At 37.7% G+C, this 13,190-nt stretch overlaps 1 protein-coding gene across 1 annotated transcript in view; it reads left to right on the top strand.

Annotated features, from left to right (window-relative positions):
* gpc3 (glypican 3) overlaps window positions 1-13,190 on the top strand; it is a 152,240-nt gene that overhangs the window by 75,286 nt on the left and 63,764 nt on the right. Inside the window, exon 4 of the mRNA XM_065271835.2 lies at window positions 9,480-9,619. Within this exon, the coding sequence (XP_065127907.2) occupies window positions 9,480-9,619 (140 nt within the window). The remainder of the gene's footprint in view (window positions 1-9,479; window positions 9,620-13,190) is intronic.

Below are 13,190 nucleotides of genomic sequence, written 5' to 3'. Positions count from 1 at the left end.
TAAAGGACTCTAAACGATCCCAAACGAGGCCTAAGGGTCTAATCTAGCGAAACGATTGTCATTTTTGACAAGAAAAATAAAGATATGCACTTTTAAACAACAACTTCTCGTCTTCCTCCGGGTGTGTAACGAGTCAGCGCGACCTCATGTAATACGTTATCACGTCAAGAGGTCACGGATGACAAATGCGAAACTACGCCCCAGTGTTATTAATAAGTGTGGAGAAAGAGGACCATTTCGACGCTGTTGTATGTCGGATGATAATAACTAATGTCTTTGTGTCAGTTTATTCTTTAAAATGGTCCGCAAATGTGCGTTTCATATATGTAACACGTGACCTTTTGACATCACTAAGCAATTATGTGAGGTCGCGCTGGTGCGTCACAGTACTGGAGATAGATGAGAAGTTGTGGTTTAAAAGTGCATATTTTTTATTTTTCTTGTCAAAATGACAATCGTTTCACTAGATTAGACCCTTATGCCTCGTTTGGGATCATTTGGAGTCCTTTGAAACTGCAATTTAAACCGCATTAAAACGAATAAGTGTTGGGTTCCATTAAAGTCAATTAAAATGAGAAAAATCCTGGAATGTTTTCCTTAAAAAAAATAATTTCTTCTGGACTGCACAAAGAAAGAATCAGCATGTTGGAAGACGTGGTGGTAAGTAATTTATCTGTTTTTTTTTTTTTTTAAGAAAATTGACTAATCCTTTAATTCTGAATATGCTACTGGAAAACAATAACAAAGGTGGGCCTAAGAAATTAAACAGCATTTAACATCCATTTTTTATCTTTAAATTACAAAATATAAACTAAAATTAAAAACTAAATAGACTGAAAAATAAAGTGAAAACTACTGTAAGCTAAGTTAAATAAACTAGAACTAAAAAGCAAAATACTAAATGAAAGGAATTAAATTAAATACTATATTAAAGGAAAAGCTCACCCAAAAAATGTTATTAGCACATAATTTACTCACCATAATGCCATCCAAGGTCTATATGGCTTTCTCCTTTTAGCGGAACACAGTTAAAGTTATATAAAATAATATCTTGGCTCTTCTTGTAATGGCACTAAGTAGCAGCCACGCATTTGAAGCCCATCCATCAGTGGCGTGCGGTGACTTCTCTTCCGAGGAGACAGGAATTCAAAATATGTGTTTGACTTTGATGTGTCATATATGTGGCTGGTAATGTCAAAATATGTGTTCTGTGCATCAGGTGAACCTATGTGCATCGAACATAAGGTCAATATATATGCCTGTTGCAGATGCGTTGAAAGGGTTTATGATCATGCAAGACACTCGCTTAACACTTTCATTACACATGAGTTTAAACGAGCGTCTCTTTTGTCATTAATCCCTTTGGTGCATCTGCAGCAGGCACTTATTTTGGCATGATGCGTGATGGACATAAGTACACATGATGCTGCGAACACATATTTTGACATGAAGAGCCACACACGACGAGCTACAGGCATATTTTGACGAGTTTCGCATTCGTGCCTTCCAGAAAGAGAAGTCATCGCACACCACTACCATCCAACATTAGAAAAGAAAACCAAACATAGCAAAATTAGTGTAAAAAACAATTTGCATTTTGAGCTTATTAAGAAATCGATAAGTCATGTTTAAATATAAACAACAATGTAAGTTGCCACGTCGGTACTCAAGACAACAGCCACCACCGGTAAATGCATGCTGTACACTGAATGCATCTCTCTACTAATGTGATGTAGTATAGAGTAAATTATTGATTTTTATAGAGTAAATTATTGATTGATTTTTTTAACCCTTTAAACCCTCCCGAAATGACCTTTTCACAGAAGAGTTTTAATTATAAAGTCCCCTTTTTCTGCCCAGTTCATTGGATACAACATTTCATTTTATCATTCTCTCTCTCTCTCTCCCTCTCTCTCTGTGTTTGTGTGTGTGTGTCTTTGCCCCTTTTGTATGAACTTAAGTTGAATACTAAAACATTTGTAGCCAAGCGATGTACTCCCATATGAGCCTGAACATTACACAAAGGGCAGAAAGAGTTTAAACAGTTCAACACTCCGGTTGCTTGCATGTGCTAGTGAGGTCAGGGGCAAGTGCTCATGAAATATTAAGAATGACCAGTAAAGGAACTTGTTCTGCTTTGCATGACATAACCGAAGTAATCTTTTCATTTTTGGCTTCAGCTTTCCACCAGTGTGAGTTGTACACACACATCTCACAAACGTGATTATTCATCATACTGTAGCTCTCTTATTTACTATCTGTCTCCATTTACTTGTCCACCTTAGATCCAACAGTACAGCGTGGGTGTGTGTGGATGTGTTTACAGTCGTGGTTATGTTTGGTTAGCACCGTACTTATTGAGATCAGAGCGGTCTTTGATAAGAGGAATATGAACATGCTATTTATTCCTGAAGGTGTAATCTAGCTGCTCGATGGGGGCTTCAGTAAAGTTTTCGCAGCAGAGCCCTAGAGGAACTATTACATCTTCTGGCCAATGTACGTAAACTGACATTAAAGTGTTACATAAAGCATTACAGTGGGATGCACTGATCGCATGCAAAAATAACCTACTGCACACTACACATTGCCACGGGCTGTGTATGCATACTATTACACTCAATGCATCCCTATACTACTGTGATGTTGATCGTTTCACACAGGGTGACATGCACCTATTTTTTGAGAAGGGATAGAGCGAGATAAACATGATCAAAAATGACAAAAGACACTTTTATGCCTCCTTAAATGTTTAGGTTTAATCAAAATGGCTTTACAAGTCAATATAACTTTCTGTTAAATTTTGACTACACTTTAACTTATCAAATTAAGCAATTTCTACTTGTTTTTATATTGTAAGTAATACATTTAAAATAACAGCTTAAAGGGATAGTTCGGCCAAAAATGATATTAAACCCATGATTTACTCACCCCCAAGCTGTCTGAGTTGCATATGGCCATCGTTTTTCAGACAAACACATTTTCGGATATTTTAGAAAATGTTTTAGATCTTTCAGTTGATTAAATGTGAAGTTACGGGGTCCACAACTTTCAAGTCCAAAAAAAGTGCGTCCATCCTTCACAAAATAAATCCAAACGGCTCCCGGATGATAAACAAAGGTCTTCTGAGGGTAATCCGCGCGGTGTTGTTGTAGAAATATCCATATTTAAAACTTTATTAACGAAAATAACTACCTTTCGGTAGCGCCGCTATCTTTGTCGCGTCCGCATTCAAGATCAGAGCTTTACACAACTTACCGAGGCTACTCTGCTTCTGCTCTGTGCCCCCGCCCTCCGTATTTGTCATACGTCACTAAGAAAAGTGCGTACATTACGCTAAAATACTCTCTCCTGAATACAGAGGAGTCTAAGATAGCGGTGCTACCGGAAGGTAGTTATTTTCGTTTATAAAGTTTTAAATATGGATATTTCTACAACAACACCGCGCGGATTACCCTCAGAAGACCTTTGTTTATCATCCTGGAGCCGTTTGGATTTTTTTTGTGAAGGATGGACGCACTTTGTTTGGACTTGAAGGTCGTGGACTATGGGTGGACTCGTAACATTACATTTAATCAACTGAAAGATCTAAAACATTTTCTAAAATATCCGAAAATGTGTTTGTCTGAAAAACGATGGACATATGCAACTCGAACAGCTTGGGGGTGAGTAAATCATGGGTTTAATATCATTTTTGGCCGAACTATCCCTTTATTGTGATTACATTTAGTTTAAGGCAGCAAATAAATAAATAAATAGTGTGTATGTACATGTAAAATGTTTGTACATGTCACTCTGTTGGAATGGTTTACATAAAGAATTATTGGCGACGGGCCGTTTAATTATTTGAAAATAATGCACACCCAAGGTGGTAATGCGCTACGACACAAAGCTTGAAGTTGAAAAACTTCATGACAGCCATAGCTTTCTTCTTTTAGTATGCGATTATCTGTTTTTCAGTTCTTTTCTATTACTTTTTAAGAGAGCTATACTGGAGAAAATGGCTTTCATCTGATTTGTGCCCTTATATCGTCTCTTTCTACTTTGCCTTCACTTCTCTTTGATTAACAACTGTTGACCTAGATACAGAGGACATGTCACAGGGTGCATGGCCAATTAGACTGAAGTAAGTTTGTGTGTGTGTATTTTTCAGTTGGTTTGCTGTGAAGTGCAGTCTTCGGGACAGATATAAGCTGACTCACTGACTTTCTTCATTACAAATAACTTTTGCTATGGACATACATATAGAGGAAGAATTCAAGGCACAGTAACATTTTATATACAGTATATGTCACTGCTAAGGTGAACGTAAATGGGCTAAACTTGGGTGTCCAGCATCAGAATTATTAAAAGCCCTTATTATAGCCAATTTTTTGCACATATAAGATTAAGGTCCGAACTTACTATAACCATTATTTTTAGAGGATTTAAAAAATATTTCCTATAAAATTATTTACATTTTTAAGATTATCATTATCAAAAATGATCATTATCGCAACATGATATTACATTAAATATATGCATTTACAAACAAAAATATTTTGGTAATGAGAACTAAACAGTTGCTATGACAAGCAAAATTTCAACTTTTATCTGGAGAGAAAAAATAAGAACTGCTTACCTGGTAGCCATCTTGAGTGTCACAGTCAATTATGTCCCTTCCAACAATTTTTTTTTAAATGTTAGTTCATTGAGGGCTTAAACAATGATTGAAAATTGTTGCGGAGGATGAGAAAATTGATCTTGGACACATTTATATTCCTTATTATTGTTTCTACATTTACCAATGATCACCAAATACCACATGTTTCTTTGGTGTAAATGTTTATAGTATAACATGCACTGAAGCTTTTTATTTTTTAGATTTTTTTATTATAAATATTTCCATGTCAAAGAACTCAAATCTAGTCATGGGCACGTTGCTGTAATGAAAATTTCCCCGTAAATGTGGAAAAAACAACTAAATTAATTTGTATGATTTGAACTCATGTGCAAAATAGTACATGAAGAGATGTTTGTAACTGTATGCTTCTTATTTTGATAGCATTTACTTTTTTATCAAAATGTTTAATGACACCACATAAGTCTAATTTCACGAGAATCACCCATATGGACCATAGGGACAAATTCAGAAGATTAAAGTATACCAGCATTTCTAGCAATCGTAGTTGTGACTAAATCCAAGAGCTGGGTTCAAATTCATGCTTGGATCCCTATATTGAAATACATTTTTTTAATCATTAGTAACATTTAATTTCATATTGTGGTAAATAAAAGTTTATACCAATGTTAAAAACAACCTAATGTCCTAATGACTTTGAATCATTCATCCTCCTATTGAATGTGTAAGCGGTAGAAGTTACCAGAATGATTCTGTTCCTGTCTGAATGTACACAGCTTTTTTTTACAGCAGAGCTGTAAAAGCTTAAATACATAATATGTAAAACCTTATGTGAGTAACCTTATGGCCCTATGTGACATCTCACTCATCAAACCTCTAATTGAATCTACTCTTACCTTTTTTATATCTTCTTTTTTAAGACTGCCTTCACCTTCTGGAAAAGACTGCATGATTTATGAAGCACTATTTTTACCACCCATTCATAAAAACAGTAGGCATTTAAAGGACTTGCGTTACAATGATTTTAGCACTGCAATGTGGCTGTTGTGTATTTTTTATACAGCACTCTTTAAATGTTTTAACATCATCACTATAAAGCACACCTTGTCCTTCAAATGACTTACTACTGTAGTAATTACCATCAGAGAACCACAGCATTGTCTTTTTCATTTAACACTTCCATATGTTACCATATATACATACAGTATGCAGGTGTGCTGATAAGCTATTCTCTCAGCTGAGTGAGTATGTCTGTATTAATCATAAGACATTGATGTTGTGAAGTGTGTGTTTTTGCACGATTGTGTGTGTGTCTGGCCATGCTCTGAGGATAGTGTGAGGTACAGATAAAAGGCAGTGGATATTTAAAGACCCTCTCTGCAAGTCGTCGCTTATCTCAGTGTTACTGTTAGCCAGTACATCCACTGCTCAGCTGATATTAATATCCCTCTAATGAGAGAGACAATCGCACACATTCACATCCCCAATCCCGCTCCTGTGCTACAGCTCCCCAGAGACCTCCAGACAGACACACACACAATAACATTAATCAAGGCCATAGGGACACAGACCCACAACGCAGAGAGTAAATTACAGAAGGAAGGAGGAACGCTTCAGACCGGTTACTAATGTTTTCCCATGAGCACACACCAGTGGGAACATTAAGGAAAGAATTTGTGTATGAGACTGGGATTAGATTGGATAATGTAAACATAGGCCTGCCATTAATAGTTAAGTTGCCATGCGCTGGTTTAAATGTTAACATGAGCCAAGAAGAGCGTTTGATGTTTTAAAGTGTGAGAGTGTGGAAAATGGTGTGAATGCGCGTTGGATGGATCGATGGATGATGGATAGATAGACAAAGGGACAGACAGAAAGATAAATGGATGAATGGACGGAGAGTGAGACTAAATATAGATAGATGGATGGACAGGGGGACAGACAGAAAGATGGATGAATGGATAGTCAGATAGATGGACAGAGGAGCAGATAGAAAGATGCATGGATTGATGGATGGATAGACGGACAAAGGGACAAGCAGAAAGATGGATGGATGATGAATAGATGGACAAAGGGACAGACAGAAACATAGACAGATGAATGGATGGATAGATGGATGGACGAACTGACGGAAAAATGGATGGATGGATGGATAGACAGACATACGGACAGACAGAAGGAAAGATAGATATATGGGTGGATAGATGAATTAATGGATGGATGCATGGATGGAAGGACAAGGGGATAGATAAAAAGATGGATAGATGGACAAAGGGACATACAGAAAGATGGATGGATGATGAATAGACAGACAAAGGGACAGACAGAAACATAGATAGATGAATGGATTGATAGATGGATAGACAAACAGACATAAAAAATATGGATGGATGGATAGACAGACAAGCGGACAGACAAAAACATAGATAGATAGATAGATAGATAGATAGATAGATAGATAGATAGATAGATAGATAGATAGATAGATAAATAGATAGATAAATAGATAAATTAAGGGATGGATGGGTGGATGGAAGGACAAGGGGATAGGTGGAAAGTTGGATAGATGGATGGATGCATAGATGGACAGAGGAACAGACATGAATAAAGATAGATGCATGGATGGACAACGGGACAGACAGAAAGATGGATAGATGGATGGATGGATGGATGATGAACAGACGGACAAAGGGACAAACAGAAACATACATAAATGGATGGATAGATGAACAGACAGAAAAATGAATGGATGGATAGATGGATAAACAGACAGATAGATGGATGGCTGGACAGAAAGAGGGACAGAAAGAAAGATGGATGGATAGATGAATGGATGGATGAAAGGACAAAGGGACAGACAGAAAGATGGATGGATGGATGGATGAATAGACTGACAAAGCGACATACAGAAAGAAGAGTGGATGGATGGAAGGACAAAGGGACAGACTGAAAGATGGATGGATGATAAATAGACAGACAAAGGGACAGACAGAAACATAGATAGATGAATGAATGGATTGATAGATGGATAGACAAACAGACATAAAAAATATGGATGGATGGATAGACAGACAAGCGGACAGACAAAAAGATATATATATATAGATAGATAGATAGATAGATAGATAGATAGATAGATAGATAGATAGATAGATAGATAGATAGATAGATAGATAGATAGATAGATAGATAGATAGATAGATAGATAGATAGATAAATTAAGGGATGGATGGGTGGATGGAAGGACAAGGGGATAGGTGGAAAGTTGGATAGATGGATGGATGCATAGATGGACAGAGGAACAGACATGAATAAAGATAGATGCAATGATGGACAACGGGACAGACAGAAAGATGGATAGATGGATGGATGGATGATGAACAGACGGACAAAGGGACAGACAGAAACATACATAAATGGATGGATAGATGAACAGACAGAAAAATGAATGGATGGATAGATGGATAAACAGACAAACAGACAGATAGATGGATGGCTGGACAGAAAGAGGGACAGAAAGAAAGATGGATGGATAGATGAATGGATGGATGAAAGGACAAAGGGACAGACAGAAAGATGGATGGATGGATGGATGGATGAATAGACTGACAAAGCGACATACAGAAAGAAGAGTGGATGGATGGAAGGACAAAGGGACACACAGAAAGATGGATTAATGGATGGATGGAAGGACAAAGGGACAGACTGAAAGATGGATGGATGCATAGATGGACAGAGGAACAGACATAAAGAAAGAAAGATGGATGGACAAAGGGACAGATAGAAAGATGAACGGATAGACAAAAAGAGAGACAGACAGAAAAAAGATAGATGGATGGACATACAAACAGACAGATATATAGTAAAATAGACAGAGAGAGAGAGAGACTGACAAACTGAGAGATAAAAGTGGACTGCAGGAATGTATTACATCAGGATTGCATTAATATCAAGGTCGCTCTGATCTGATCTTTTGTCTTACAGCTTTTGTCTTCTTTCTTTCTCTCTATCTTTCTTTCACTTTCTCTTAATCTCTTTCCCATATACACACACACCAACACCCTATCTGTTTATCCTCCCCAGGGCTGTTTGCTAGAAAGAGCTTCTATTGATCTACACTGATAATCATGTCGTTTAGCTCCGCAACAGTTTGATGGTGTGACACTTTGTTGGTGTGTACAGAAATTTAGCAAACGACTGAGGGTAAATCTGATCACCCAGTGTTGTAGAAAAAAGTTGCAGCTCGTCTCCGCCCGCTTGAGGATGATCCTTATCCGATCGATCTTCTGTCTCAGATTTTATCAGAATTCCAGAGCTTGTTCATCCTGAAACACATATTCAATCATGAACAACCAGGCACAATACGCCACAAGCATTACACAGCAAAATTATGCCCTGGACCAGACCTCATGGGAAATTAAACCAACTGCAAATCATTAAACCACAAGCTAAACATTATCAGGCATTTGCATTTTTATTGCACCTGAAAGAATGGCAAGTCTCCATTATCTTACCCACCCAGCGTGGGAGTGGGGCTTTATTATTATGTCGTCCCGTATTAAAACAATAGCACTTAGCTGCATGAGAAGGGAAACGAGTGCCTTTTTTATTCTCACTAGGTCTGTGCAGGGTTATGATTATTGAAAGACCGCAGTCAGCGTCTCTGACAAACCCAACAATGTCTCGTTTTGTTATGTAAATCCTATTGTCATCAAACCTGAACAAACCAACTAGAGCCAAAAACAAACCATCAGCCAGACAATTCGCTGAATGAGGAGGAAGTTTTAGAGTTTGTCTCATTAATTGCTTTTGCAGATGAAAGACTGCCAGGACTGTATCAAATGTAGCCTTCTTTTCACAGGTAAACAGTATATGTGTGCACACGCCATCCCGTGCGTCTCGTTCTGTGACGTCGAAAGAACCCGCTTCTGCCTCGCCGCTGACCCAAAGCCGACCGTTAGTGAACTTTGACCCGAATGAGACCCTCATCGGACGCCGCAGGTAATGATTTGATACATCAAGTTTGTAATGAAATGAGTGAAGTCTTTTATTACCTACCCAATCTCACGAAATGACGTACCTATAGTCACATCATTTTTTATTCTTTTTGTCACGAATTTCCACGTTTTTTCGTGATCATATCACAAATTACTGTTTATGTGTCACATATTGGTTACTCAACTGATTTTTCTTATTTTCAAATCATTTTCGCTTCGGTTTAGGGTTAGATTTGGTGTTTGTGTTAAGATTTAAGTATCGGTTTATGTTATTTTTTCTGATGTTTTTTTTATTTTTAAACCATTGTCGCCTGACGTTAGCGTTAGAGTTGGGTTTGGCTAAGGATGTCAATTTATGTAAATATAACTCTAAACCGAAGCGACAATGGTAAGAAAATGGAACAAAACAGTTAAGTAACCAATCCACAATGACAATGACCCATAAACAGACATTCGTGATACGATCACGAAAAAACTCGGAAATTCGTGACAGTAAAAAGAATAAAAAAATTATGTGACTATAGGTACATAATTTTGTTAGACTGTGCTGTTTATTACACAGTTTGGTGATTAGTCTTTAACAGAAAACATACAGTGGAAAAGGTGCCATAAAAATCCAATGCAAGTGCAATGCATAAGCCTAACAAATTGTGTCTAATAACGGTTCTCACTAAATACTTTTTTTCATTCATTTATTGTATAAATGTAGTGTAGGCTGTATGTACAATTGTATAAATTGTATAAATAAATATATTTAAATGTATGTTTAATGTCAAATTAAATGTCATTTTTAATAGGTGTGTATGTAGTTACACTCACCTAAAGGATTATTAGGAACACCTGTTCAATCTCTCAATAATGCAATTATCTAATCAACCAATCACATAGCAGTTGCTTCAATGCATTTATGGGTGTGGTCCTGGTCAAGACAATCTCCTGAACTCCAAACTGAATGTCAGAATGGGAAAGAAAGGTGATTTAAGCAATTTTGAGCGTGGCATGGTTGTTGGTGCCAGACGGGCCGGTCTGAGTATTTCACAATCTGCTCAGGTACTGGGATTTTCACGCACAGCCATTTCTAGGGTTTACAAAGAATGGTATGAAAAGGGAAAAACATCCAGTATGCGGCAGTCCTGTGGGCAAAAATGGCATGTTGATGCTAGAGGTCAGAGGAGAATGGGTCGACTGATTCAAGCTGATAGAAGAGCAACTTTGACTGAAATAACCACTTGTTACAACCGAGGTATGCAGCAAAGTATTTGTGAAGCCACAACATGCCCAACCTTGCATGTAATGGTGTGGGGGCTGTTTTCTTGGCACACTTTAGGCCCCTTAGTGCCAATTGCCATTGTTTAAATGCCACGGCCTACCTGAGCATTGTTTCTGACCATGTCCATCTCTTTATGACCACCATGTACCCATCCTCTGATGGCTACTTTCAGCAGGATAATGCACCATGTTACAAAGCTTGAATCATTTCAAATCGGATTCTTGAACATGACAATGAGTTCACTGTAGTAAAATGGCCCACACAGTCACCAGATCTTAACTCAATACGGGAGCTTCGTGCCCTGGATGTGCATCCCACAAATCTCCATCAACTGCAAGATGCTATTGTAAGGTGGTGCCAAACCCTGACAAAAGGTATTTCAAAAGCCAGCAGCAAATGGCTGAATCCACAGGGAACTGCTTCCTAATTCCTGTTGAATTATCATCTGAAACCTCTCTCAAAGAGTTCACATCTACCCCCCAAGAACACTACCCCAAGTTGTGAGACTGAAACCTCTCTCAAAGAAGAGTCACACACCCTACCACACGTTCTCATCCCCCTCTCCTCATGTTCTCAAAGCAAACTGTATATGGAATGCTACATTCTGCAAACACATGTATCTGAAACTGGTCTTGTTTGGTGTTATATGAAGTGTTTTTAATGCAAGTGGTACATCTGGGTTTATTAATATGACAACAGGATTCAATGTTAATCTGTGACAATAAATAAGTAAATTTAACCTAATGTTGGGAGACAACTCCCACCTTAGACATGTTGATCAATCACCAACTGTATGTATATTAGGCAACACCCCTGGGCTTACAAGAACCAATCAGCATGTCATATCACAATGCTTTGTTCTCTGGCTATTTAAGGAGATGTGTAGAAGATTTAGGCGGGACTTTCAATATCGAGAAATGCACCCCCATGATGCTGTCCTGGCACAGCATCATGTATTTTTATTTTACTTTGAGGAATCTGTAACCAGATCTTCATCTCATTACCAGGTATGCAATGGGTTTTCGTTTGATTTTCGTATTCGAATTGGAATGTAAATTGGCTTCTGAATTATGTTTTACCTACCTGGTTAATAAATTGTGTTTGGATTATTCTGTGTTGCTACGAAAGTTATTGACATGATTAGTAAATTACGATGTATCCTTGTTACCGCAATGTCTGAAAATCAGGCTAGTATTACGGACCAAAATCCCAGACTAGATGGCATAGTAGTACATCAGCGGAGGATTTTGGAGATCCGACTAGCACTTGGCGTTAGTTTAAGTTAAATTAGATGCGTGGAGGCTAATTTCCTGTTTAGAGTAACAAGTAAATGTTGTCTGACCACTCTAAATCAGATGAGCCTCAGCCTCTGGTTATTTCAATATTAATCTATCTAAGTTGCATATTAAATTATGACACGATTATACAAAGCTATCATTGGAGAAGACGGTCAGTTTGTTTTATGATAGTGGTCGTGAGCCTCTGGTTAGAAATAAATATTGTAATAATTAAGTTGCACCTCTATGGGGACTAAATAAAGTATGTTCAGAGATGAGCACGCGTAAAGGGCGGCCTTCTGAACATATGGTCTAACCTCTAGCAGCGACCAAGCCTGATTCGGTTGTGATCGTGGGCCCGCATGATTATTAAATATTAATAAACGGCCGGTGCGTGAGTCCAAAGCGACATGAGTAGCCGAATGAACGGATGCAATAACAAGTAGGGCTAAACAAGAATGACCAAACATCCACCCAAATTCTGTAACTGTTAAAAGTAATTCTCAATCCGATTTATATTAACATTATCTTGGAGTCAGATAATAATACAAAATTGCATAATGCCAAAACGTCATCTGCAAGCGCCGGAAAAGACAGAACGCGCTATAATCCTCGTTTGGATTCCGCCGTTGGGCCAAACGGATGGATGGGGTCATATTTGGACCCTTACAAAGTGGTGACCCCGACGTGATATTCAACCAGTGGAAATCTTATCAAAATGTACAAAGTACGACTGATTCGATCCCTGGAGAATAAGAGTCTTTTCATGGAGCTAAAGGTTTGATCTTCTTCTATTTCTTCAGCTGATGTGGTAAGTCAATCTTTTCTTTGCCTTTTAAAAATGTTTAAGGGAATGTTTTAAACATCCCACATTTATGAAATAGGTTGTAAATATACCTAATGTTAGACTGGAAATCAAATCCGGTGGGGCCTTTAAGAATGAAATGAAACCACATTATTAGGAAATGCTGTGTGATGTTAAATGAAGAATGAATTGCTTTGCTCTGTTAAGATCTTTTGTTTACATG

The sequence above is a fragment of the Paramisgurnus dabryanus genome, chromosome 16, assembly GCF_030506205.2.
Source record: "Paramisgurnus dabryanus chromosome 16, PD_genome_1.1, whole genome shotgun sequence".
Lineage (NCBI taxonomy): Eukaryota > Metazoa > Chordata > Actinopteri > Cypriniformes > Cobitidae > Paramisgurnus > Paramisgurnus dabryanus.
This window is presented reverse-complemented; position numbering and strand designations above follow the sequence as displayed.